Here is a 27684-nt window from a genome sequence, read left to right as displayed (position 1 = left end):
CTCCAGCCCCCCGGGCCGGGCCGAGCAGAGGACGAGGGCTCGGCCTCGGTCCTGGTGCTCCCCCCTCTCCGCTCTCCGCGGGGCTGCCGGCAGCGCCCCCGCACCCGCCCCGCGGCCATTGGCCACCCGCGCCGGGCCCGCCTCCGCCTCCGCGGCCGCGCAAGCGCCGCCACCGCCGCCGCCGGCTCGGGAGCGTTCAGCACCGCGGGTGCGGACAGCGCCCCGCGGCCATGGAGGCCGCGCCGGGCTCCCCGCGCCGGGAGCAGCGGCCCGGGGGAACGCGCCGCGGCCGCCGGCCCGACTCGCCCAGGTACGAGAGCGGCGCGGACGGGGCACCGGGGCCGGGGGCACCGGGGCCGGGGGTTCCCTCCCTCGCAGGCAGCGCCGACGTACCCGGAGGGGCGGGCGGGCGGGAGGGCGAGGGTCCGGGCTGTGCCGGGTGCGGCGGAGCCGGTGCCCCGGCGGGTGGCAGCTCCGCCAGGGGTGCGGAGTCCTCCCACCGAGGGCGCGGCAAAGCCCCGAGCCGCTGCCGAGCCGCCTCCCCTTGCAGAGGTGCGTTACCGGGGCTGGGCTCGGTGCCCCCTGGCCGGCTTTCATCGGGGAGGCCCCCGGTGCCGCAAGGGGTGGGCTGCAGCTGGTGGTGAAGCCCCGGGTCCCCCCTGCGCTAGGCTAAGAGCAAGCGCGGTTTTCACTCCAAACATGTCTGTAAAGCCCTGCAGCCCCCACCGCCTCCCCCCTGTGCCATATGTTCCCTTACCTGGTGTCTCAAGCCAGGCTGGTGGCACAATCATTGTCATTGTCTGGAAACGTCAACAAGCCCATAATCATGGGCAAGGAGCCATCCCCGAATTTGCAAGCCCATTGCATTCGTTAGACCAGAGGAAACAGATCTGAGCTCCTCGGATTCTGTTTGACCAGAGCCTCCCCGAGGCCAACAGAACACAAATGCCTTCTGAAAGGCAGAGTTTCAGTGCAGCCTGGTGCAGGACATCGGTGCTGAGACATCTCCACCTGCCTGGGGAGCCAACAGGGCCATCCCTTCCCTTCACACAGCTCTGAAGAGCTCAGCCAGAGGCTGGTGCGTCTTGGTGCCGGCTGAGAGACTTCAGCACAATCCAGTGCTGGTTTCGATACTGGGCATTCCACAGGGTCGGGGCTATGTCGAGGCAACATCAGCTTTGTTCGCTGGGGTGGGCCCTGCTCAGTCAAACAGGTCTTTTGACATGGATGCTCCAGCCTGTAAGAGTTAAAGAGATGAGTTAAGCCACCTGAAACGGGGGTATTTTGAATTTCACCCATGCTCAAGAACTCTGATTTCTGGCAATAAAGCCCAGTAAAGCTGTCACTCCTGGGCTTGCCTATACCCAAATGCTCCTTTACTGAAGGCTCTTCATATGGCTGCCAAAGGGCTCTGCAGTCCCATCGCCTGCCCCCAGCCAGTGCTCTTCATCACCAAAGCTCAATCCATCATCAGAATAATACAGAGGTTTGAGAACACCCTTCCTGCAGGCCTGGGATGGGAGGTGGTGTTTCCCTTTTCATTACATTTCTTTATTCTTCAGAACAAGGCTTATCAACCATGGCTCTCCCAGTGCATCTTACACTGCCTGTGCAGGCAGCAAATACACCCAGAGCTGTCCTGATGCTGAAGGCTGGGCAGGGATCTTGGGTCCCTTGGAGCTGGGTGCTGGGTGAGGAGCAGCTCCCCATGACCCAGCTTCAGTGAGTGCTTGAGCCCAGAACCCCCCCGTGTGCTGGGTGCACCCCCAGAGTGTGAGCAGCAGCTCCAGGAGGGGATCCTGCCCCTCTGCTGAGTGAAGGGGCACCCTTCCCTGCAGTCCTGAGCCAGCTCTGGGCAGCAGCACAAGGGGGATGTGGAGCTGGTGGAGCGAGGACAGAGGAGGCCATGGAGCCACTGCAAGGGCTGGAGCAGCTCTGCTCTGGAGCCAGGCTGAGAGATCTGGGCTGGGGCAGCCTGGAGAAGAGAAGGCTCCTGAAGGGGAGACCTGAGAGCAGCTCCAGTGCCTAAAGGGGCTGCAGGGAACCTGGAGAGGGGCTTGGGACAAGGGCCTGTAGGGACAGGCCAAGGGGAATGGCTTGAACCTGCCCGAGGGGAGACTGAGCTGAGCTCTTAGGCAGAAGCTCTTCCCTGTGAGGGTGCTGAGGCGCTGGCACAGGGTGCCCAGAGAAGCTGTGGCTGCCCCATCCCTGGCAGTGCTCAAGGCCAGGTTGGACACAGGGGCTTGGAGCAAGCTGCTCCAGTGGAAGGGGTTGGGGTTGGAGCTGGAGGAGCTTTAAGATCCCTTCCAACCCAAACCACTTTGGGATTCTGTGATCCCGTCACACATACCTGTGCCTGCAGCAGCAACAGCTGCTGGGGAAGGGTAAAGCTGCTCAGAGCAGTCAATGGGAAGGGTTGTAAAACTAAACTCCTCTTGGCAGACTACGTGGGAAGCAGTTTTGCAGTCTCATTAATTTTTCATGCTGATTTAACGTACTCAAGAGCCTCATTAACAAAAGGATTTTAAGTCTGCTTAAGGATACACAACCAAAAAAGCCAAACAGACTGGAACCACACAGAAATGTTTCAGTGCACCACGGCTTGCCATAGCCCGGGGAGGAGGTGATGTGCCTGTCTCTCTCCATCAGCTGGACAGGGAGAGAGATACCGAGGTGAGGGAGAGGCACCGCAAACCCATCCCTCATCTCTGGACAGGGGCAGTCATCTCCCTAAAGAGCAGAAGCAAAGCAGCTCTTTTCCTCCAGAGCTCCACTGCTGCTTTGCTGTGGTGTGTTCCAAGAGAAAACCTCTATTTAAATCCCATTTAACCCCCCCCCCCCCCCCATTCTTAAAGTCATTTAGAGCTTTCAAAGAACAAGTCCTTAATCTAAGTGGAAGCTGCGCTATAGAACCAGAGAATCCCAGATTGGTTTGGATTGGAACGGACCTTAAAGCTCATCCAGTTCCATCCCCTGCCACGGGCAGGGACACCTTCCATTAGAGCAGCAAGCCCCATCCACACGGTTTTAATTCAGAGAGAATTTACATTTCTTCTTTTGGGAAGCCTGTAGAGCTGATACACAAGCAAAACCTTGCCGAAGAATGTAAAAGGGAAAGAAAATAAAACTACCTTCTTCTGTTATGAATTAGGTGTTGCAGCATTAGATTGAGCAAAGCTTCCTGGGGATGGGTTGTAGTCAAATACAAAGTCTTGCCCCTTCTACTGCTTGTTTTTCTACCGCTGAGATTCTCTGTCAACAGGAGGGGCTGTGGTTGTGGTTTGACTCAGGCATCAGAGTCCATTCACTCGGGAGGTGTTTCCCATCTTTCATATGCAAAGTGCTGCTTTCCTGAGCCTCTCCTTAGTATGCAAAGGGTGAGAGAACCTTTCTATTACAGAAAGAGAAGTGCTTACAGAAGTGGTTTTGGGGGTGACGGTGGAATTAGGCAGAGCAAGAAAAGAACCATCCTTTCAAAACACTGTGTATTTTGGGCTGTTTCTCTCAGAGACACACACGTTCTCCTGCTGTGTGGCTCAGAGGGAAGCAAGACCTGAGATGTGCCAAAGAAATGGAATGGCTGAATTAAAAATGACCAAATGTCATCATTCCCTGCCCTGCCAAGCTCCCTCCATCATTCCCTGCCCTGCCAAGCTCCCTCCATCACTCCCTGTCCTGCTGAGCTCCCTCCATCATTCCCTATCCTTCTGAGCTCCCTCCATCATTCCCTGTCCTGCCAAGCTCCTTCCATCATTCCCTGTCCTGCCAAGCTCCGTCCATCATTCCCTGTCCTGCCAAGCTCCCTCCATCATTCCCTATCCTTCTGAGCTCCCTCCATCATTCCCTGTCCTGCGAGCTCCCTCCATCATTCCCTGTCCTGCCAAGCTCCCTCCATCATTCCCTGTCCTGCCAAGCTCCCTCCATCATTCCCTGCCTGCCAAGCTGCCTCCATCATTCCCTATCCTTCTGAGCTCCCTCCGTCATTCCCTGTCCTGCGAGCTCCCTCCATCATTCCCTGTCCTGCCAAGCTCCTTCCATCATTCCCTGTCCTGCTGAGCTCCCTCCATAATTCCCTGTCCTGCCAAACTCCCTCCATCATTCCCTGTCCTGCGAAATCCCTCCATTATTCCCTGTCCTGCCAAGCTCCCTCCATCATTCCCTGTCCTTCTGAGCTCCCTCCATCATTCCCTATCCTTCTGAGCTCCCTCCATCATTCCCTGTCCTGCCAAGCTCCCTCCATCATTCCCTGTCCTGCCAAGCTCCCTCCATCATTCCCTATCCTTCTGAGCTCCCTCCATCATTCCCTGTCCTGCGAGCTCCCTCCATCATTCCCTGTCCTGCCAAGCTCCCTCCATCATTCCCTGTCCTGCCAAGCTCCTTCCATCATTCCCTGTCCTGCCAAGCTCCCTCCATCATTCCCTGTCCTTCTGAGCTCCCTCCATCATTCCCTGTCCTGCCAAGCTCCCTCCATCATTCCCTGTCCTGCCAAGCTCCCTCCATCATTCCCTATCCTTCTGAGCTCCCTCCATCATTCCCTGTCCTGCCAAGCTCCCTCCATCATTCCCTGTCCTGCCAAGCTCCCTCCATCATTCCCTATCCTTCTGAGCTCCCTCCATCATTCCCTGTCCTGCGAGCTCCCTCCATCATTCCCTGTCCTGCCAAGCTCCCTCCATCATTCCCTGTCCTGCCAAGCTCCTTCCATTATTCCCTGTCCTGCCAAGCTCCCTCCATCATTCCCTGTCCTGCCAAGCTCCTTCCATCATTCCCTGTCCTGCCGAGCTCCTTCCATTATTCCCTGTCCTGCCAAGCTCCTTCCATCATTCCCTGTCCTGCCAAGCTCCTTCCATTATTCCCTGTCCTGCCAAGCTCCTTCCATCATTCCCTGTCCTGCCAAGCTCCCTCCATCATTCCCTGCCCTGCCAAGCTCCTTCCATCATTCCCTGTCCTGCCAAGCTCCTTCCATTATTCCCTGTCCTGCCAAGCTCCCTCCATGTGGTGGCTGAGTCAAACCATCCCAGGGGAGCGAGCTGGGGCAGGCAGGAGCTCGGCACCTTGCCAACAGCCCTCTTGCTGGGGTGGGATGCTGAGGCAGGTAAAGCCATGTCTTGCTGAGGGGAGCAGTGTCCAAGCTTCCCAGTGGGATGCTGGTCTCTGCAGGGAGGGACACAGCCCATGGCTGAGGGTGCACTCTCTGCATTCAGCCCTTGGTGGCTCCCACTGCTCTGCATCCCAGCAGAGGTGGGATGGCAGAAAGGTGTCTCCTTGGGAATCTTGGCCCCTTTTCTGGTGGGAAGAAGCTTCTGGCCTTTTGCTGGTGCCCCACCTGAGATAGGCTGCCCATGCCCCGGTACTCGTGTCACGGCTGCACTTCAGTGGCTCAGGCAGTGTCATAAACTGGATTCTGGTGCTGTCCAGACATCTCAAGGGAAAAGATGGGGAAGCAAATCAGGAAAATCTGAGGAAAAGCCTGAGAAACACAACTCATTGCTGTGGGTAGCAGGAGCAGTTAACTCCAGCCTACCCCTTGCCTGCACCTCCCTATTCTCTCTTTGCCCAGCATCTCTTTGGTTGCATCCAGCTGAGCCTGAGGAATGAACTGGGGGGTGCCTGGCTGCCTCCATGAGCTTTTCTGTGGCTGAGACACCATTTCTGCCCACTTAACCCCCAAGATGCAAAACATCTGACATGGCCCAAACTGGGGCTGAACTTAGGTTTAATTGGGAATGTTAAAAGAACCCGTTTCTCTTCCCTGCTGTTAGTCTCAGCTAGTGTCAGTGCATCAAGCAGAGTCCAGTGTGGTGCTGTGCCCACCCGCTGGCCTGCCTGACAGTGAGCAGACAGCAGGAACTCCCCCAAACAATTTTCCAGCACAGTTGAGGGTCCTGTGGGCCCAGAACTGTAACAGCAACACGGCTGCAGGCAAAGAACCAGCCCACAGCGCTGGTGCAGAGCTCAGCACATCAAATGTTAAGCCCAGAAGCACTGTGGCTAATTGGGAACATAGCAAGTGAAGCCTTGCATCCTGCAGCACTGCCAGCAGTGATTACCCAAAGCCATCATTATCTGTGAGCTCCAGGTTTCCCTGGAGATTCTGGATAACCGAGGTCACATCGTCATGGAGCTGGAGAGAGATGAGCATAAGGCAGCTCCTATCCAGAGGGTGATTGACAGAGCTGTAACTGTTTGGTCTGGAAAGGAGATAATGAAGAGTCACAAGTGAAGGATTTGAAGTACCAAAGTTATCCTAAAATATGAAGTCACTGCAGGGGATTAAGAGACTGCATGGGAGGAAAGAGCAGAACTTGATGGTATTATGCAGAAAAGATGGTAAACAAGAAGAGTGGGCTTCATGGGAAGCATTAGAATCAAATACATTAGCATAAGTGCATAAAGACTGGAGGCAATGTGTGATATCCAGGAGTCTGGACCTGCTTCTCCCACCAGGTTTGGTAGCCGAGGGGCCTTTGCTGGAGGAATTTGTCACTTTGTGCTTCCTGCATCTCCCTGACCATCCTCAAAGCCCGTTTTGTGTTCCGTGCAGCATTACACTTTCCCCATCAGATGAGGCAGACCCAGCAGGACAGCCACCAGACTAACCCAGTTTGGAAGCCTCTGCTCCCACCTCCCTTGTGGGTCCAGCTGTTGAAATGAAAAGGAATGCTGGGTTTGCTTTGAAACAAAAAAGAACACAAATACTGTGCAGGTCTGGGAATACCAACAGCACAAATTGCCGGTGCAGCAGTGACATGGGAATTACGTATTATAGGAACCAACACCTGCCTAAAATGCACACAAATTAGGGAAGGATCAACAGGAATAAGGTAGAGGGAAAATAGGAACTCAGAGGCATCAAAAAGGGAGTGAGAAAAGGTCTAGACCTTGCCAAAGCACAACACTGCCACAAGCCCAGCTTGCTGGAGCCAGGACTACTAGTGCAGAGCCACAAACCGCAGGTAAGATGCACAGGCATGCCAGCCATTGGGAAGAGTGGGAGGAATTACACTTGAGGCTTGAGCATGGATTGAGGGACTCTCCAGGTCAGCTCCCCCAAACTAGCTCTGCCCTATGGCTCCCCAGAGCCAAGGGGATGTGCTCACGTGCAGCCTCCTTTGGTTTCCATTTCCCGGGATCTCTATAATCACTCTGGTGATGCCTTAGGACCCTGCCATTATCATCAGCCAGTGCCCCTCCACAGGAAAACATATTGGAGAATTATTTGAGGGGTTATTACCCAATTTTCCAAACTTTTGGAATAACATGCACAAGGATGTGTGTTGGAATCCCTGAGTGAATCATGGCTGGCTTTATAAACCCAGCTCAGCCCTGAGGCTGGCTCTTGCTACAGCAAGTACTGAGCGAGCTTTCCCACCCTGTGGTAGTCTCCTATGCGTAGGACACTTCCCTGCACAGCCTCCCTCCTGCTCTGCTGTTTCACCATGCCCTATTTTCCCTCACAGAGAAAAGCCAAATGCAGGACCTTGCCAGACCTGCCTCGCCATGCCAGAGATCGGGAACACCGAGCCCAGCTACAGCGGCACTTCCTGGGAAAGAATCTGCCCGGTTCATCACTGCCCTGTTCCTGCATCCCCCAGGCTGGGAGGAGATCATCTGCCCTCCTCCAGCCACACGCTGGGACCAGTCTCCACCCAGTCCAACGGCCAAGTGCCATCAAGCTCCCTGGACTCACAGCAGCATCACCTCTATTACCCCTGCAGCCAGCAGGAGCCTGGAGGCAGCTATGGCCTGCCCCCACTGCCTGGGCATGGTGAGAGGCCCATGCTGTGTTCCCACCTTTCCAGTGGTGATCCCGAGCCAGCTTCCCACCATGAGGCCTCGGAAACCCCCTGGAAACAGTGGTCCCCTGGGGAGCGACGGCCGGTGCAGCATCACGTTGTAACAGTCAGGTAAGAGGCATGTGGAGAGCAGCTCAGGGGCCTTCATAAAGCATCTCCTGAGCTTTGTGGTGGGAAGTGGGAGGATGGGAAGGAACTGGGTGGAGATGTACGAAACACAGGAATGCTCTTCAGCTTGGGGGATCTGCTGCCCTCACACCAGGGAGAGGCAGGACTGGCTTCTCAAGGGGACTCACTGGATAAAGCCAAGGTCCCTCTGTTCCTCCTAGATCATGCCTCTAAAATGATGCCCAAAGCCAAGGTCCCTCTGTTGCTCCTACATCATGCCTCTAAAATGATGCCCAAAGCCAAGGTCCCTCTGTTGCTCCTAGATCATGCCTCTAAAATGATGCCCATCTTCTTGGATCTGTTTTCGCCTTCTGCACTGTGACACATCCAGCTGCTAATCCTGTATCTTAACAGAGTTTCTCAGCAATAAGAGCAGTTAATCTCTCTCCCTGTCCCCACTGAAGCTGCTGCTTGTGCTGGAAGGGAGAGAGGCAGCAGAGGGTGAGCACTGGCTTCAGCCAAGCAGTGGGGACTACAGCAGCAGGGAAGATGGTTTAGGTTTCCAGGTTGGGCAGCACAAGGTTGTAAACTCTGTTGTCCATGAGGGTATCAGGCAAACTCCATCCGTGTGTGGAGCACTCCAGAGACTTGCTTGGCTGGTGGATGTTTCTTGGGCAGCACACACAGGATGGGTTTTCCCAGCAGCCTGAGTGAGCAGCTCTGCTCCATCCAGCCAGCACCACCCTCCTCTCTGTGCGTGCCTGCTGGAGTCCACTGCTGGCACTAAAGACCATAATCTCTTTGCTACCACAGCAGAAGCCACTGAGGTCTAATATAAGATGGCACCAGAATCCTTCCTTGCTTATGTACAGCACGGCAGGGTTAGGGACAAAAGCCCCTTCTGGTCTCTTTTTGAGGGATGTGGACCTGCTTGAGTGAGACCAGAGGAGGCCATGGAGATGCTGTGAGGGCTGGAGCCAGGCTGAGAGAGCTGGGCTGGGGCAGCCTAGAGAAGAGAAGGCTCCTGAAGAGGAGACCTTAGAGCAGCTCCAGTGCCTAAAGGGGCTGCAGGAAACCTGGAGAGGGGCTTGGGACAAGGGCCTGTAGGGACAGGCCAAGGGGAATGGCTTGAACCTGCCCGAGGGGAGACTGAGCTGAGCTCTTAGGCAGAAGCTCTTCCCTGTGAGGGTGCTGAGGCGCTGGCACAGGGTGCCCAGAGAAGCTGTGGCTGCCCCATCCCTGGCAGTGCTCAAGGCCAGGTTGGACACAGGGGCTTGGAGCAAGCTGCTCCAGTGGAAGGGGTCCCTGCCCGTGGCAGGGGGTTGGAACTGGAGGAGCTTTAAAGTCCCTTCCAACCCAAACCATTCCATGATTCTATGATTTTCTAGACATTAAGAGAGGATTTAATTTGCTTGTGTTTGAAGCATAGAGCAATTGCAATCAATCAGAAGAGTGGAGCTTGGATCCTTTTTAGCTCCTACACCACCAACAGGACTGTCAGATGCATTCTCTATAACAGGTTATTGGAGTAGGACAGGCAGCTGGATTGTGAATCCCTGGCAGAACGTGCAGCACTGGCAGACAGAAATGTGATAACATGATAGCACTAGAATGGGGCTTTTAATCCAAGCAAATCTGCTTGAGGAGCTATTGTGAGGGAATTAGCACAGGATAGGCACTGTGCTGCCAGAAAGAGACCTCTCTGTCATGATCTGGTGAGGATTTGTCTTTGCTCCTCTCTCCCAGATCTACAAAGCACTAGTGCAGTGAGGGACACATAATGTGTTACATGTGCCCCTGACTGACTCTTCCATGGGGAACTCTGCTCCAATGCTTTTTCCTTTCTTCCATCCACAACAACCTGCCAGGAAGGATGAGCTGCCACAATTCACAAGCTGGCTGCTGGGATGCAGCAGAGCATCTGCCCCATGCAGATACTGGCACGCAACAGGAACTTCTCCCAGTTTAAGCCAAGAACACAGAGGAAGGGTGAAGGGAGGAGGAGGAGCACTTGCTTAGCTCAGCTTGGCAAGGCTGTGGAGAGGAGGAAGCCAGGGTTGGGAGCAATTCACTGGAAGCTGCATTGCAAGGCAAGGCCATGCCAGGCTGGGGCAGATTTCAAGGGGGCATTTTAGTGTAACCAGAGAGAGGTCCTTCAGATGTGGTGAAGGACCACTGAGGTGTGGCCTTGCTGTTCAGTGTAAAGCTTGTGCAGCAAGGGACCCATTAACAAACATAACCTTGGATCCCTGGGGAAGGCTCATTTTGTTCCTCGGAGCCCTACAGGTAGGAATGACATGCTCCTCTGTGAAGGAAGCGCTGGTGAAATGCTTTGGCCTTCTGCTCCTCCAGGTTGGACACATGCTGTCTTTGGAAGGGACACGGAAACAATGGGACCCTCTTTCATGGAAAGCCCTTGCTGAGTGGAACAGGAAATAAAAGCTATCTATAGGCATTGCTAGCCCAGCTCATGAAATTCAATGAAGAGGTTTGCTTTTGTCAAGAAAGGATTGAAAAATTCAGAAGGAAAGCACTTAAACAAGAGAGGTTTTCATGGATAAGAGCTGCAGTGTGTTTTCTATGGGATTGCATTGCTCGTGTCTGTTACTTCCTATGGGGTTTTCTTAGAGGGGCAAAATGGAGGAGTGACTCCGTGTCTTCCCATCCCGTTTAGTTCAAACGCCAATGGGAGAGGAAAAGACCCTGTTACTCATTAAACTGCTCCATGTAGTGCCAGTCCTGTGGCAGCAATGGCTCAGCTTGGTGCTGTGCAGCCCCTGGCAGGGTTTCCTTGCAGAAAAGCAATAAATGAGCACATCTCTTTTCCTTCTGTCTGCAGACACGACAAAGCTTTCAGGATGCCAAAAAGGTACGTTTGCTCTCAAAAGCTTCCTGTCCTTCTCCCCTATTACCATTGCTCCCCTACCCTGCTATTAGGAGATGCAGAGGGTTATTGCTGGTGACATCCCAGCAGGCCCTGCTTCAGAGGCAAGGTCAGTGCTTCCCACTCAGGGCTTCCCATCCACCTGGAAAATCCCAGTTTGCATGTGGGATCAGTTTAACCTGCCTTAATGTATAGCAACAGTGTCGTGGTAGCTGTTCTTGGGCAGCGCCTGACTCTAGTCCACACAATAGCTTTATATACATATAATATTCCCATATGCATGTGTGTGTATATACATATATAGAATTAATCCAGCCTGACCCACCAGATGAGCAACCAGGACATAAAATTCCCATCCACAAAATAAGTTCCCCTATTTCAAAAGAGGATTTTAATGCATTTGCCCAAATTAATTTGTTTGCTTTCAACTGAGTTTTATAGGCCATATTTTCTGAAGGGTTTGGGTATCTTCTCTCAGCAGATACTGTAGTTCATTCTTCTTTTTCCTCTTTCTTTTTCTTCCTGGCAATTGGACATGGAATCACCCAAACCGGCCTCCAGAAATTAGCTATTCTAATATATGAAAGGGCAATTTTTGTTCATTTTCATAGCAAAGACTTTATCTCTGAAAACAAACTCAATAAGGCAATCTTACATTGAAAAGAATACCTGACCAAAAGTGATGTGGAAAGCTCTTTGAAGGGTTGTGATGATTTCTAGTGATGAGGAAGAGTGCATGATTTGACTCACTGAAGTTAGGAGCCAAAGAACAGGCAAGCAGGAACATCACACCTGAGGCAGATGCTCATAAATATTTCACTGCCCCATGAAGCTCAGATATTTGTCAACTATTTTGAACAAAGACTTTGCTGTATTTCAGAAGTAGATCAGAACACAGATGAGCTACCTGCAACCTGCCAAAGCAGAGCAGGAACCGTTCTGGTATCTTGTATCTCAACAGATATTTCTGAGGAAGACAAAAATCTCCCTGCAGTAAAACCTGCACTGGTAAAACATTGTAGGATAGGAACTTTGATAGATCATCTTATAGGAGAGACAGTTTGTCCCAGGAGAAAAACAGGACTTGGATGGAAACTTTTAAACTGGCTCTTAAGAAGTAACTGGTAAAAATACTTTCAGACAGAGTAAGGTGCTTCTCTGGAAGGGGTTTGTTTGTATGGAAATGGCATTATAAGTGTGTGCTGAGAGATATTCCAGGCAGAGCCAGGCCATGGGCTTGTGTGTGCTCTCCATACCCTGAAGGGTACCTGCTCTGCCACGTGTGCAGAAGCTCTTCTAGGTTCAGGGACTGGTTTTGAGGCTGAGATCAGGGGTCAGGATTCACTCACCAGGGTGCAGAAAGTGCCTGCCTGCTCTGTGACTGCTGTTGGCAATCCTCCCATCAGTTACACATCACCTCAGCAGCTTCCATCCTTTATTGCCATGCAGATGTCCACACAATTCCCTATGAAGTGAGGGAATTTAGCCCACTGACAATGGACTTGAGTTAGTTTTCTTTAAGGAACACTTCAGATTAGCACAAAGATTCCCCAGGGTCCACAGGTTGTGAATGTGCTGGCCAGTGTGTCAGCTACAAGCTTACACTGCAGAGCTAGGGGAAAAAAACGAAGAAGCTCTTTTTAAATGCAATCTGTTAAGTTAAATATGCAAAGCTTCATTTTGCCCTAGGATGCAAGAGTCTGGGTTTTATTATTTCTGATTGAAAAGGCAGGGAAATGTAGGGAGGCAAAATGTAATTCCCCAAGTTAATTACAATTGCCTGCACACATGCAGCTGGAGGTGTAACATGTTCATGAGTCACTGCACAAGAGCCTCTGAGCTTTGCGGTGGTCAAACCCAGAAAGCCCAAATTCTTTGACTTCCTTTTACTCACTGGTTGCCCACCAGCAGGTTTGTGCTGACAGCAGAACCACATTAACAGCTGTGTTTTCCCTTCTCCCGCTGGTTCCAGTTACTCCCAGGTGATGGCAGAGTGGCCGGTGGCTGTGCTGGTGCTGTGCTCAGTGGTGGCTGTGGTCTGCACGGTCACTGCTCTGCTGGTTGGGAATCTGCCTGACTTTTCAGAACCCTTACTGGTAAGTGCCTACAGATCATACATCAACATGAACATAAGGAAAATCCATGACCAAACTGATACATTCTTTCTGCCATGTAAAATGAGCCTTTAATTTCCTTTCCACACAAACCAGGATACTCCTCTTGCTCCCCTTCCACTGCTGGAAGGCTGGGGCTGCCCAAAAGGACTAGCTGGGCTGGTGGAGATGGGATGGAGGATCTGGCTTTGGCTCCTACAGCCTTTATGTGAGGCTCTTGAAATGGAGGGACTACCTCATTTGAGCACTGCTGCACAGGACCTTAGTTTCTGTGCAGGATTTCACATTTTCTAAAGTCATCCCTGTCTCTCATTAATGAAGAATCTGGGAAAAGTAAGAATAGACTAGAGTTTGTCCAGGAAGAGGAAAATTACTCCCATTTCTGTGAATGACTATTTTACTTGCAGAGAAGAAGAGTCTTAATGTTCTTGGGGAGAGAGAACTGTAACCATCCTTCCCTAGACAGGAAAGGGGATTTTTTTGTCCTGTCAGCTCTGGGAATGCAGTATTTCCAGAGGAAATTCAATTTGTGCCTCTCTCCAAGATGCAGTAATAATCTCATCCAGTTTCTGTGTCGAGGAGGAGGATTAAGGAAAGCTGAGCTAAACTAAAACGCTGATGACAAAACCCCTTTGCTTGGCTGCAGGGTTTCAAGCCACGGGATACTGACATTGGCAGAAAGCTCATTGTGTGGAGGAACATTGAGAGCCACACAGGCTACAAGAAGACCTTGTCCCTTTCTCCATATGCCAAAAAGAAAAGGTATGTGAGGTGGTTTGGAGAGATTGAGAAAGATGCTGGCTGTAATGATACTGATTCAATGTTGCAAGATACCTATGTGAGTTACAACATACATGCCTTTTAAAAGCAAGCAAGGCAGAGTTTCAAGTCTCTTTGCCTGCAGCAGACTTCCTATTCTGGAAAGCTGGAATTAGGCTCTGAGCTTTTCCTACCTTTAGTGCACTGATTAAGAGACTGCAGAGGCAACTGAGCACATCTGCACAAGGGGATGTGGTTTCCCACTCGGTCTCATGATACTAAAAATCTCCCACTCAAGCAATGCTCTTTGAGGGCTGTGAGGACCCTTAATGCTGCAGCAGTGTTGTGTGGCACCAGAGCCTTGTCAGTGAGTATAACCCAGAGCCAGACAATCCCTACTTACAACAATGATCTGATCTCTTGCTAGCTATGATGACATTGGCATTAGCAGAGGACAGAAAGCTGCTCAGGGAGAACAAGAAGTGAGGACACGGAGAATGGTGGAACAAATCTATGGAGCAGATGGTTTCTTTTGTGGTCCCCCAGGTGAGTGAAGTCTTACTGAGTATCACACCCCCAGAACTCGACAGCACCCAGAACTGTCAGAGTGGTTTAGGACACAAGGAAACGTTCTGAATATGCTCTAAGAAAGCAGCGTGTCCCAGCCCACCCTGTAAGAGCTGTGTCACCTTCCAGGTAGAACACACATAGATAGAAATAAACCTTATCTACACACATAGAAATACACCTTATATATCTACATAGAAATATACCTTAACAGCACCAATAAAAGGACTAATGTTTCCATCATATACCCATATCAAAACTGAATACTCTAAAAAAAAGGCACATGCCCACTCCCTCTCTGTTCACATTCCCTCACTGTTCTTTCTTTTCTTCTTAAGAAACATAAATGGCAGTAAAACCTGGGCAGAAAAGCAAAAAACTCCAGTACTCCCCAAATTTGTCCCAAAATGTGTGCTAGGAAGTAGAAAAAAGAGGAACAGCATGCAGATACTTTTACTCTCTTCCCTGCCTCTACTCCCCCTCTGAAACCAAACCCGAAACCTGCAGGTCCTTGGGAGATGCTGGCTGAACCCAAGCTCCTCACTTGGAGCAGGGATGCAGAACCAGACACCAGTCATCACTAGAAGCATGCTGACAGCACGGAGAGTGTGTTTGAAAACACCCAGTGCTGCTCTCCTGCTGCTGACAGATGGGAGAGGAGCAGAGGTCAGGTCACATCAGGCAGATGCTACCACTCACTACAAGTCTTTGTGACCTGGTTCCCATCAGGGATCCTCCACAGCAGTTATACAGACAGTGATATAGATGTATTTTTTTCCCTATGAACAGTCTACACAAGCAGCTTGGCTGATTCATCATTATCTAATCCTTTTTATATATATTTTTATTTTCTTTCTTTCAGAAAAGAGCTATTCCCAGCTGGTATTTATGTCCACAACTGCTGGGAGCTTATGGAACTTGCAAGCTATTCAGTCCATGTGCCAAATTGAACAAGACAAGGTTAGTAATGTCAGGAGGAACATAGATACATGCTGTCTCTTTTCCAATTGCTGTGATCTTTAATCTCTAGCTGAAAGGGAGCCAGACAAAAATAACAAAAGCTGCAGAGCAGGTTTCAGCCTAGAAGACTCCAAAGCATTGCACCTACTTAGCAATACACCTTCCAACCCAAAACATGCTGTGATTCTATGAGTCTATGATTCCACCTGCCACTAAAGTCCAGCTGCAAAGTAGCAGTTGCCATTAAACAGGAATAACCAGACACTGCACAAGCACTTGGTCCAGAAGCCAAAAGTGTCTGCCAGAAGCCACTGAGAATTTGGGGCAGCAGAACCTAATTACTAAAATGGAGCTATAATTTTGGAGGCTGTGACAGCAAGTTTTGTGAGTGGGAAGTTTAACTGGATTAGCTGTGTTTGCCATAGGATCCAAAGTTCCGCATTAGAGGTTACAGACTATAAATCATAGACTCACAGGGTGGTTTGGGTTGGAAGGGGCCTTAAAGCTCCTCCAGCTCCAGCCCCTGACAAGGGCAGGGACCCCTTCCACTGGAGCAGCTTGCTCCAAGCCCCTGTGTCCAATCTGGCCTTGAGCACTGCCAGGGATGGGGCAGCCACAGCTTCTCTGGGCACCCTGTGCCAGTGCCTCAGCACCCTCATAGGGAAGAGCTTCTGCCTAAGAGCTCAGCTCAGTCTCCCCTCAGGCAGGTTCAAGCCATTCCCCGTGGCCTGTCCCTACAGGCCCTTGTCCCAAGCCCCTCTCCAGAGGCATGACTGCCACACCTGGAGGGGAGGGCTGTGCAAGGAACAAGGAACACTGTGGCCCTGCATGCAGATGGGGCCTGACGTGACACTTCCCCCCCATCTGTTTTTCAGATACGCTCCCATGTTCACTTTAGAGACCTCTGCCAACGTACTGAAGCCAACGAATGCTGCCCAAGCTGGTCCCTGGGGAACTACATTGCTGTCCTGTACAACAGGTCTTCATGTCTGGAGATAACCCAAGGAGACATCTCCCATACCCTGGCCCTCCTTCGTGCCTGTGCTCCAGACTACCACAGAGGTATCCTCACTCCATCCTGCATAGGTCCTGAGCCTGTGAGACAGAAACACTCCCAGTGTGCCCAAGTCCCAGAAAAATGCACCCGTTTCAATGCCATCTACCAGCTTCTTCACTTTTTGGTTGACAGGGACTTTCTCAGTCCCCAGACAATGGAGTACCAAGTGCCATCTCTCAAATACAGCCTGCTGTTTCTGCCTACAAGGAAAGGTGCATCTATGATGGGGATCTACTTAGACAATCTTGAATCCTGGGATCTGTTTGATAACTATACATCGATCACTGGAATGGACCTGGGCCTTAAACAGAAACTATTCCAGCACTATCTTTTACTGGATACTAAGTATCCAGTCCTGGCAATAGTAGCTATTTTTCTAAGCATTTATTTTTATTTACGCTCAGTCTTTATTACCTTGATGGTCCTGCTCGCTGTTGTCAGCTCCTTAATGATCTCCTACTTCTTGTACAAGGTGGCCTTCAGATTCACCTATTTCCCTTTTGTAAACCTGACAGCAGTCATCATTCTCAGCAGCATTTGTGCCAACCACACCTTTGTCTTCTTCGACCTCTGGAACCTCAGCAAGAACCAGAACCCTTCTGCGGGCCTTTCTCAGTGGGTGAGTCAAACCATGCACCATTTTGCATATCTCATGCTGGCATCTTGCTTCACAACGGGCGCTGCCTTCTATGCCAGCTACATTAGCAACATAACCGCCATCCGCTGCTTCGCCATCTACATGGGCACCGCCGTGCTGGTGAACCTGGTGTTCGTGGTGACCTGGCTCCCTTCTTCAGCTGTGTTGTATGAGCGCTACATAGCAACCACCTGCATTTACAAGCCAGAAGACTACTGGAACAACAGCGGCCATAAGAGAGTCACTCTCTCCCTCCATTACGTTCTCAGGGGTCTCCAGAACACGCTGTCAGAAACCTCCAAGCTGCTCTTTGAGAAGCTTCTGCCTTGTGGGGTCATCAAGTTTCGGTACATCTGGATCTGCTGGTTTGCTGCCCTGGCAATAGGAGGTGCCTACATCTCCTGTTCCAATCCCAAACTCAAGCTTCCGACTCTGGAGACATCATCTCTCCAGGTGTTTAGACTGAGCCACCCCTTCGAGAGGTACGACTCTGAGTACTGCCACCAGTTCATGTTTGAGAGGCTGGAGCATGGAGAAGGGCAGCGCATGCCTGTCACCATAGTCTGGGGTGTTCTGCCTGTGGATAATGGGGACCATTTCAACCCTAAAAGCAATGGCACCCTGGTGACAGATGTCACCTTCACAATCCAAAACCCTGATGCCCAGAAGTGGCTCCTTGAATTCTGCCAAAAAGTGAAGAACAAAACTTTCTATTACCCTGATGCAGAGCAGAAATCTACTGTGTGCTTCATGGAGGAGTTTCTCAGGTGGATGAACAGTCGCCAGTGCTCCCAGCGAGACCACAGCTTTAACCTGTGCTGTAACCAGTTCTCTTTCCCTTATGGAAGCGAAGTTTTCCTGCACTGCATCAAAATGATGCTCCTGGAACAGGGCAGAGAAGGGGCAGAAACGTATGATCTGGGCCTCAGGTTTGATGGGGAGGGAAATCTTGCTGCCTTAGTACTGCAGTTTCAAACTATTTATCACTATAGCTTCAACTACAGCAAAGCCAAACAGTTCTATGAGGAGATCGACCTCTGGCTAACAGAGGAAATGAAAACTGCCCCCGTGGGGCTCCAGAATGGGTGGTTTACCAGTAAACTGGAGCTATACAACCTCCAGCACAGTCTCAGCACAGAAACGATGGTGGTCATGGGGCTCTCCATAGCCATTTCCTTCGTGGTGCTGCTGCTCACTACCTGGAATGTTCTCCTCAGTGTTTTCTCTGTTACTGCCATTGCGGGCACTGTCCTGGTAACCATTGGCCTTTTGGTCCTCTTGGAGTGGCAGCTCAATGCAGTGGAGTCTCTCTTCATTTCAGCTGCAGTAGGTCTCTCTGTGGACTTTACAGTCAACTACTGTATCTCCTACCATCTGTGCCCCCATTCGGACCGCCTGAGCCGTGTGGCCTTTTCCCTGAAGCAGATGAGCTGTGCCACAGCCATGGCAGCTTCTGCTCTCTTCTCTGCAGGGGTCATTATGCTGCCTGCTACAGTCCTGGCATACAGGAAGCTGGGTATATTCATCATGATGATCAAGTGCATCAGCTGTGGCTTTGCCAGTTTCTTCTTCCAGTCTCTGTGCTGCTTCTTTGGCCCAGAGAAGAACTGTGGGCAGATCCTTTGGCCTTGTGCCCACACCATGAAAGACTATTCTGATGACTCGGGGCTGAACGGGAGCTTTGCTTGTGGGGGGAGCGAGAAGCAAAACCGGTTGCGGAAGGTGCAGGAATCCAACACTGCAAACGAGCAATACGAGCTCCAGCCCTTGTCCAGGAAACTCAGCGACAGTTTTGACAACAGCACTTCCACAAGCAAGCTGTCCAACCGGCCCTCAGTGCTCTCAGAAGACACGCAGGTAGAAGACAACAGATGCCCCCGAACAGGAATGCACCCCTCCCTTGAGAGAGACAGACGGAACCTGCAGGACACCCTTGGAGAGCAGCAGGTTGGCCTGTGTCAGTGTCCTGCCTTGCAAACTTCCTCTCCTTACAAGCACAGCACTTCGGAAGCAGAAATTGAGAGGGAGAGGCTCTGCCGAGATTGTCGATGTCGAAAGTATGGCCTGAAAGCTTGGGATGGGGCTGGGCTGGACCACGTCCAGCCAGCTGCCATGAAAGAAGAAGGGCAGCTCAATAAATCACAGTGCTGTAGTGACACTGCCCAGCAGCAGCCAAATTATACCTCAGACAACAGCCATCTCCCTGCTGCTGACATCTACAAAAATCACAGATGCCTTTGTTCTCTTGGCAGCTCTTTCGACATGCTCAACATCTCCAGTGAGACGTCGATCAGTGATTTTGAGCAAGGCCTAAAGCTTGCTGAATCAGCCAGTTCTTGTCCTGATGTCTTAGAGCTGTCTGATTCGTACAGTCAAGCAGAGAGGGGTTACTTGAACGGGAAGAGAGATACCCTGCGGCTGGACCTGAGGGAGACTGTCTTTGATATCTCTCCAGCAGCATCGCAGCAGAACAGCTCTTCGTGGAAGAATCGATTTGGCTTAGGGAGTGAGAGTCCAGTTGTGCTACCAAACAGCCAGCCAGACATGCCTGACGTTTGGATCAAACGATCAAGTGCACAAAGCTCTGGTTACAACAGCTGAAACCTTGCAGAAAACAGAAGTGTACTCTGGGGAAAGAGGAAGTCGAAATCTTCCTGGAACTGTAAATATCAGTTTTTTCCTCCCACCTCTCCTGGAGCTGAGGCTATTTCTAAGTATTTCAGCTGTGCAATTACCTGTGTTTCCACAGAACCAGCAAATCTGATATTAGAGAGGATGTGAGATCAGTCTTGATGGAGTCCAAGCCCTTTGACCTTCCAGTGTCTGGTGCCATATTCACAGCTGTACTGCAAATGTTATTGAGTAAACCTGTGTTGTCATTCCTTACAAGGTGATTAGATTTTGTTTTCTTGTCAAGGTCACATAGGTGAGAAATAATGAATCTCCCCAGATATTTAATGTCAGAGAAAGAGAGCTTATGGGGGGGGAAAAGGGAAGAAAACCTGCAGCTATTGCAAACCTGGATATCAAGTGAAGAGGGTGTTGTTAATGAAGTTGTTTTCTAGTGAATCAGAAACTACTTTATGTGACGTGCAGGTTCACAGATCTCATCAGACAGTCCAGATGTTCTAAACCAACGTCTGAGTTGGCACAGTCTCTTCCTGACTGAGGGGGCTGCAGAACCCAGCCCTAACCTGTTCCCAGTAACACTGTCAGTCTGATTTATCAGCAGCAATTCCGGTACTGCCAAAGATGTTCAGTGTGAGCTTGCCCCTTTGAGAAGTGTCCTCGTGCCCTCGGTGGCTCGGGTGCTTCCTGTGTTGTCTTCACAGGCTGTTTCCACTTGAGGCATTCCCCACAGATGTGTAGCTCTCAATAAAGTTTATCTGGTGAAGCTTTACTTTTACTTTTCCTTCTTCTTTTATGAGAAACGAGCAGGGAAACAAACACTTCCTTGCCTTGCTCTATTGAACCACGGAAAACATTCTCTAGACAAGCTGATGTAAAATAAAGGCGTATGGCAAACTTTCCTAAACCTGAGTGATGCTTCATTTGCACCAACATCTTTCAATATATGTTCCAGTACAACCACCAACAGGAAAGCACAGATCTTAACAAGATTTGCTCCCTCTGACACCCACAGGTAGTTTTCAGTGCTCTGTGGGAGACAGCCACAGCTGCCTGATGTGCTTTGGGAATACACTTTCTTACAGCGAATAACTGTGTTTGAGGTACACGATGTGTTCTGTCTCACATTTCCATGGTGCAGCCTTACACTGGGTGTCCTGGTGCTCCCATACTGGGTGTTCTGGTGGGTGTTTGGCAGCCGGAGCTGCCCTCACGCCCTGAGCCACCCCTGCCGAACCCCGCTCCACACCAGAGCTGTTGCTATTTGCGGGGTTTCTCACCCGTTTTGAGCACTCTGCTGTAAACCACTACAAAAATCCCCAATAAAGCCCATAAACGTTTTAGACAGACCCCTCTTTTCCCCTTACAGCATGTGTGAGGGGTCATGTAACCGCCTCAGACACAAGCCGCACTCCTCACACCCTGAGGGCACAGGCGGGGAGGGCTCCACAGCCCAAAGTGTCCCCCAGGGGCCACAGAGCCCCTTGAGGGCTGCCCGAAGCCACAGTGCAAAGCAGCGGGAGGCCATCCCCGCCAGCAGCCGGCTCCCCTGAGGGCACATGTGAAGGGAAACAGCTTCATCCCGCCCAGGGATCCCGCCATGCCCGCGGCGCCTGCCCTGAGGTGACAGGCGATGAACCGCGCTCACCCCCACCGCACCGCGCCTGCGCGCACTGCCCGCTGTGCGCGGGCGGGGGGGGCGTAGGGAGGGGCGTTGGGTGGCTCTGCGCATGCGCAGCACCGCGGCCGTTTACGGCGGGCTCATTCAAACGGCGGCGGACGGCGGACGGCGGAGCGTGGCCGCCATGAGCGCGGAGCCCTCCCGCATCCCCGTGTACAGCGCGCTGCACCGCGCAGCCCCGCACGCAGGTGCGTACCCGCTCCGGGGGCACGGAGCGCCCTGCCCTGTTCGCCCCGGGCCGCTGGTGTCCGGTCAGGCCCACGCGGGAATGGGTGGAGGGGGGAGCGGTGCCGGTTGTGGAGCTCCGGTACTGCCTTGGCCTGGTGGCTGCGGTGAGGGCTGGTTGCAGGCTTTATTCAGGTGCCTTAAGGCTTCGGTTAATGCTTTTCTTGCTAAACGAGCACCTCCGATGTTGCTGCATCACAGCTCAGCCCCTTGAGCAAGCTCCAGAGCTGGGCCTAAGGAGTATGTGTCCCCACAGGGGATAAAGATGCGCCTTTGATACTGGTTACAGCGATTTAGAAACGTGAGGCACTCAGGTTTAATGTTAAAAACGCGGGGCTAGTCTGTGTTGGTGGAAACACCTCTGTTCCTGTAGTGTAACTTGTGTGCTTCAGAGGTCAGGACCCGTGATCCTTGGGGCCCTTCCAACCGGGTGTTCTGTGGTGCTATACGTGTGCTTATGGATAGGGCATTTGAATATACTTAACTGTGGGAGAGAAGCTTCCTATCCCTGCTATATGGACAAAGCTCAATACTCGATCAGGTGTGGTTTAAAACCAAACAAACTTCATATATAGAAAGCTTGTTCTCAGTAGTGTTATTTTAGGGGTATTATCTACTCCTAGTGAATTGAAATATAAAGCTCTCTTAACTGAGCTTCAAGTGGGTTATGGGTATTTTGCTTCCACTACTGAAAAACTTTGTTTAGAGCCCTTTGGCATGATGTCTGCTTGATGCTGACACTTCCTTTATTAACAGAGAATGACAGGATGGTTTGTATTGGAAGGGAGCTTAAAGCTCCTCCAGCTCCAACCCCTGCCACAGGCAGGGACCCCTTCCACTGGAGCAGCTTGCTCCAAGCCCCTGTGTCCAACCTGGCCTTGAGCACTACCAGGGATGGGGCAGCCACAGCTTCTCTGGGCACCCTGTGCCAGCGCCTCAGCACCCTCACAGGGAAGAGCTTCTGCCTAAGAGCTCAGCTCAGTCTCCCCTCGGGCAGGTTCAAGCCATTCCCCTTGGCCTGTCCCTACAGGCTGTTGTCCCAAGCCCCTCTCCAGGTTTCTTATAGCCCTTCCTTGGCTTAGCTGTAACAGTTATTTTTCTCCTTCATAGAAACTGGTGCAGTGCTGTGTTTTTTTGTTTAGTCTGAGAACAACACTGATAACACCGATGCTTTTAGTTGTTGCAAGTAATGTTTACTCTAATCAAGGACTTTTCAATCTCAAGCTTTGCAGTGAGGAGGACATAGGAAGCTGGGAGGAAGCAGAGACAAGATACCTGACCCAAACTAGCCAAAGGGGTATTCCATACCACAGCACATCATGCCCAGTATAGAAACAGGGGGGAGTTACCCATAAGGTCATACTGCCACGTTGGTCAGGCTGGGTATCAGTTGGCAGGTGGTGAGCAACTGTGTTGTGCACCACTTTTGTTCATTGTTTTCTTTTCCTTTCCCCCCTTTTAGTTTTATGTTTTCTTCCCTTGTTATTTCCCTTATAGTTATTATTGGTGGTTGCAGCAGTGGTTTGTGTTATACCTTAGTTACCGGGCTGTTCTTAATCTCAGTCTGTGGGATTTACATTCTTTTGATTCTTCTTCCCATCCCTGCATGGTTCTGATTTACAGGCTCGGCTTAAAACATGACAGGAACCTTTAGGCACTGGAGCTGCTTTCAGGTCTCTCCTTCAGGAGCCTCCTCTTCTCCAGGCTGCCCCAGCCCAGCTCTCTCAGCCTGGCTCCAGAGCAGAGCTGCTCCAGCCCAAGAAGCATCTCCATTGCCTCCTCTGGACTCGCTCAAACAGAGCCTGGATTATCACTTTCAAACTTTCCCTCACTATTGCTAGCCTGGTAACTGGGTTTTAACACTACTGTCTCACTTATCTGTGGCTTGTTCTGGACCCTTAATCCCATGTAACCTTTGAAGACTGCCCTTAGTTGTCACTACCTTAAAATATCCATTCTAGGCAGACGTAATTGTGATTCACCTCAGATTGAAGGTTTAAGAGATCCAGTAACTCTGTGTATTCTGGTGCCCTGTTTTCAGCCCTTGTTTGCAGGCCGTGGTGTTCTCACTGTTATCTTTTTCTTGCAGAAATGCAAATGGGGTTTTTTTCAAAGAAACAATGCGTCAGCAAAAGAACAGACCTGGAGTTCAACAAAGGTCCTGATTTTAACTTCAGCTCCAACATCCCAGCAGATGGTGTCTTCAAAGCGACAAGCCAAGGGTAAATAGAAGTAAAATACTGATGGATTTAGTACTTGGCAAATGTCCTAAAGCTGGCTGAGCATTTTGCAGAGCTTCTCAAACTAACAGACTTGGTAACGTGCAAGGATGCGGTGGCCTTCTGGTAACTGTATTTTACTCATCTTTTAAGGTTGCCTAAATCTGCCAAGAAAGGGGAGCCGCTTTTGAAGAAGCCAGCTACAAGAGGGTATGTTTCCTGTTAGTCTCCTCATGCAGTAATGCTCCCTTTTGGTCAGAAACAAGAGCAAATGCTTCAGCAAAGGGCATTTTTGTGGAAGTAGAGAGGAGGTGCGTACTACTGATAATTTTGCCCCTCAGTCTTTGATGTTTGACTCTACAGACCTCTCAACAGATACAAACTAGAAGCAGAGTTGAAGACCAAGAATCAGGTATTGGAAACAGCCAAGCAACAGCTACACTCCAAATTAACAGAAGCACAGGTAAGGAAAGGGGAAAATAAATCATTGAGGAAGTCTTACATTCTGATACCTATAGGGTCAGATCAAAGGGTTGTCTTGCTCCTTTTCCTCTCTCTATCAGAAGTCAGCAGAGTTTGGCTGGGTTTTCTCCTCTGACACCCATGGTTTCTGCTAGAACTTCTAGATCAGAATTGCTGCAGATGTGTTTGGATGGAGAGGGCATCCACATCAGTGATAAATAGTCATCAGAGCTCTAATTCCATTTTAAACTCATTGTGGGAGAGTATTTTAAGTTCACAACTATACACTTGATTCAAGTTTTATTAAAACAGCCTTGATATTGCCAGATGCTTCTTAGTTACACCAAGAGAAACCGCAAATAATCACTTGCCACTGATAGTCTGAGGTCTATTAGTTCTCTTTCTTATGTAGCTCCTAACATATGGTAGATAAACTATTCCATTTTCTTGTTCCTTTTGCCCCATGTCTCTCAGCTTCGTTAACCCATCACACAATATAGTGTGAGAGTGCATATGGTACTGAAGATGTGTGTTCAGGGATGGGTATGGTCTTGTTTTGGTACAGAAGAACATTCTACTTGGATTTTGGTCACTGCTGGGCACTAAGTTTTACAGACAGTGTTCTTATTCTCTTCTGAGTATGTAACACAGAGCTCAGTTTATATGAGCTTATGTTTCCTCACTTGCTATCGTGTCTATTGGTGCCTGACCTTTCATTGCATTTCTCCTGCAAGTTTTGTCATGTCTGCTCAGCACTAGTGAGGCCAAACCTGGACTGTTGTGTCTGGTTCTGGGCTCCTGGTGCTGTGGAGGGGGTCCAGCAAAGGGCCACTTTGATGATCAACGAACTGGAGGAAAGGCTGAAAGATCTGGGACTCTTCAGTGGCCTTTCTTGAATAGAGTTGAGATTGAGAATTAATGCCTCATTCTCTACCTCTTGCAGATTACTCTAGGACACTTAGCACAACTTCTGCCATGTGCAAGATGCCCAGCTGGTAACTTTCAGCCGTAAAAGCTCACTTTATTTCCTAGTTCTCAACCCGTTACTAATCCAGGAGATGATCATTCCTCTTATCTCACAGCTTGATTTCTTTAAGAGCCTTTGAGACCTCCTATGAAATGTTCCAAAAGCTTCTGACGCCATCAGCTGGATCAGCCTAATCCATGTGCTTATTGATTCTCCTGGAGAATTGCATTCCACTTGTGAGGTTGATCAGCTTAATCTGATTGCCTGGTAATACCTGAATTGTGTAAGGGCTAATGCTAGGGCTTAAAGAGTCTAAGAGGCCCTTTTCTTCCCAATGTTCATGTGCTCTTCAGTGCACCAAATGCCTGAATTATTTATAGATATGAGAGGGAGCATGAGAGCAGCTATGCCAGCGTTGCCTAAAAGGAATTTGTCTCTAGGATCCAATTTTTCCATTAATTATGATGACATGCGGACATGACAAATGTATTAATCCTGTCAAGAAGCAGGGGTAAGGATCTGCAAGAGACTAATATGCTGTGGTGCTTGGGACAAAGGGCAAGATCTGAGTCATGGTGGGAGTGGTATTGCCACTGGTGTCACACTCAGTGTTACTGACTAATGAGGAGACAATCTCCTTGGAAACATGATTCACTTACAACCTGTGTTAATGACAGCGCATCATAAAGGGCCTAAAGGATGAGAAGGAAGGCCTGGTACAAGAAGTTGAGAAGTTCAAGAAACTTCAGGAGACTTGCATGGTGATTTTGGAAAGCAGAAACATTGATCCTGGTAAGGACCATGTGTCTCACATGCCATTCTGGTACTCGTGCTTTGAAACACCTTTGGTTTTCCCCCTGTTGTGACTCTTCATGAGACATTTGGACCCTGCATCCTCATTAAGGGAATACCGTTGTAACTCCAGGGGACTTTTTTGGTTTTGCCCCCTGGCTTTAGAGAAAAAGCTGCTTCCTGGAGTAGACCATGTCCTGGATAAACTTGGAAAATAACTTAATCTTTTTTGCTGTAGAAAGCTCACTTTGCAAAGCTGTTAGTTCTTGCAGGCAAAGTTGCCTGTGTGTTAGAGGTTCACTAATGCATCTCATACCTTAGTTACAGGCAGCACCATTTTGGAGGAGGAAGAAAAGACTCGGGAATGCCAGAGGCAGACAGCGGTAAGAAACTTCTGAAGTAGCACTAGGAGTTAAATGGGCTTTGAGGGATCCATGTGCTGCTGCCCTTGTAGGAGCAGCTGCTGAGAGCTCTGTTTATTTGCATTGTATTAAATTATTTTCCTTTCTGCTCTTCAGCTGTTAACAGAGAAGCTCATAGAAGATTTGAGGCGATTTAATCAAATGGCTGCAAAAGAAAATGAGAAACTTCAGGTAAGATGGTGACTTTGACTTGATCAGGTAACAAGCACCTGGTGCTGAGTGAAATCCTGGAGGTGTTTTGCTCCTGATCCCATTCTAGTATCCAAATAACCAAGGCTGAAAGCCTGCAGTATTCAGCTTCTGGTGTAAATACATATTGAGAAGCTGTAGGTATTACTGCCCTTCCAAATAGAGAGTTTAAAGCTGAGTTTATGGTGGTGGGGCAATGTTAATTCTCATCCAAGTCACTTCAGGTTGAATAATCTATGATTGAACTTGGAACAAGTTAGAAGGTGAATGTATTACTAAAGCCTGAGAGCTTTCAAGTTAGACCCTGTCTGCTCTGAAGTGATGGATATCAGCACTGGAAAGGAGCTCGCTCTGCTTAGGCCAGCTCCTCTCAAGAGGGAGTTTCTTGAGGCTGTTTCAGGTGCTTGTAAGCACCCAGCAGAGCACTGGTCCCCTCAAGTCTAATTGTTACATGGGAATTCAGATTTGATCTAACTTGGAACCTGTTGCATACCAAAGACCTCAGGCTCCCTGGGAAATAAGAGGAATGTGAGCACACACAGCTTCAGTAGTATTGTCTATATACAGGACAAAATAGGCATTAAATTGCAGTTCTACAATCCTAGTAAGACTTTGAAGATCTAACCAGTGAAATCACTATTATACAAGACTGACAGAACTTCAATTAGAGATAAATTGCCACTTTCCTCAAGGAACTGAGGTAAAAGACCTGCCAGTCAAGGTGGATTAATCCCAGTTTAGCTGGGGCTAAGACCCCGCTGAGGAGTTAAAATTCTTTAGCTGGAGCTGTTTTACAACGTGGCTTTGCTGTTCAGTGCTTTGTTCATAAAACAGTGTACACTGACTTCTCTACAGACCGCAACAGTGAGGTGGAAAGCAGTGGAAGAAGAGAGGCAGTGCTCCCTGCAGCAGCATTCATCCTTCCAAGCATCCATGGAGTGTTCAGTGGTACTTGACAAGCTGGAGCTGCTCCTGGCTATGTGAGGAGTGAGGATGGACTATACTGTCCGGTTTTGCTGGTTTACTCCTAGTTCAGTGGGCTCTCCTTGTCAGCCCTCACTCTGACGTGGTGGTGAGAACTGATGCACCATCCCTGTTCCGGTGCCCCTCACGGTGTTCTCCACTGCTCCCCTCGCTGTTGAACGGCTCCTCCGTCCCGGGCTCCCGGCGTGTTGTGTCTATGTGTGTTTTTAATCCATTAAATACCGGCACGTTGCTGT

The 27684-nt window shown here is 50.2% G+C and overlaps 3 protein-coding genes across 3 annotated transcripts in view; 2 read left to right on the top strand and 1 right to left on the bottom strand.

Moving 5' to 3' along the window:
- CCDC9B (coiled-coil domain containing 9B) overlaps positions 1-16773 on the bottom strand; it is a 79231-nt gene extending 62458 nt beyond the window's left edge. Inside the window, exons 1-2 of the mRNA XM_061371001.1 lie at positions 16657-16773; positions 758-1237 (exon numbers count right to left, since the gene is read on the bottom strand). The gene's annotated coding sequence lies outside the window, so the exon portion shown is untranslated. The remainder of the gene's footprint in view (positions 1-757; positions 1238-16656) is intronic.
- On the top strand, positions 156-19839 carry DISP2 (dispatched RND transporter family member 2). The gene is made up of 8 exons (XM_061370991.1): positions 156-310; positions 7458-7904; positions 10741-10770; positions 12758-12881; positions 13546-13661; positions 14086-14204; positions 15088-15185; positions 16061-19839. The coding sequence occupies exons 1-8, from the start codon at positions 231-233 to the stop codon at positions 19478-19480; spliced, it is 4434 nt and encodes a 1477-aa protein (XP_061226975.1). The 5' UTR covers positions 156-230; the 3' UTR covers positions 19481-19839.
- Positions 19840-21292: 1453 nt separating this feature from the next.
- Positions 21293-27683, top strand: KNSTRN (kinetochore localized astrin (SPAG5) binding protein). The gene is made up of 8 exons (XM_061370990.1): positions 21293-21376; positions 23503-23635; positions 23786-23842; positions 23996-24095; positions 25739-25853; positions 26175-26236; positions 26372-26446; positions 27320-27683. The coding sequence occupies exons 1-8, from the start codon at positions 21313-21315 to the stop codon at positions 27446-27448; spliced, it is 735 nt and encodes a 244-aa protein (XP_061226974.1). The 5' UTR covers positions 21293-21312; the 3' UTR covers positions 27449-27683.
- The last annotated feature ends 1 nt before the right edge of the window (position 27684 follows it).

The sequence above is a fragment of the Neopsephotus bourkii genome, unplaced genomic scaffold, assembly GCF_033783945.1.
Source record: "Neopsephotus bourkii isolate Nb327-2 ecotype Australia unplaced genomic scaffold, CSIRO-AGI_Nbou_v1 NB_1557, whole genome shotgun sequence".
NCBI lineage: Eukaryota > Metazoa > Chordata > Aves > Psittaciformes > Psittacidae > Neopsephotus > Neopsephotus bourkii.
Note: the sequence above shows the minus strand (reverse complement) of the source record. Positions and strands in the feature narration are given on the sequence as shown.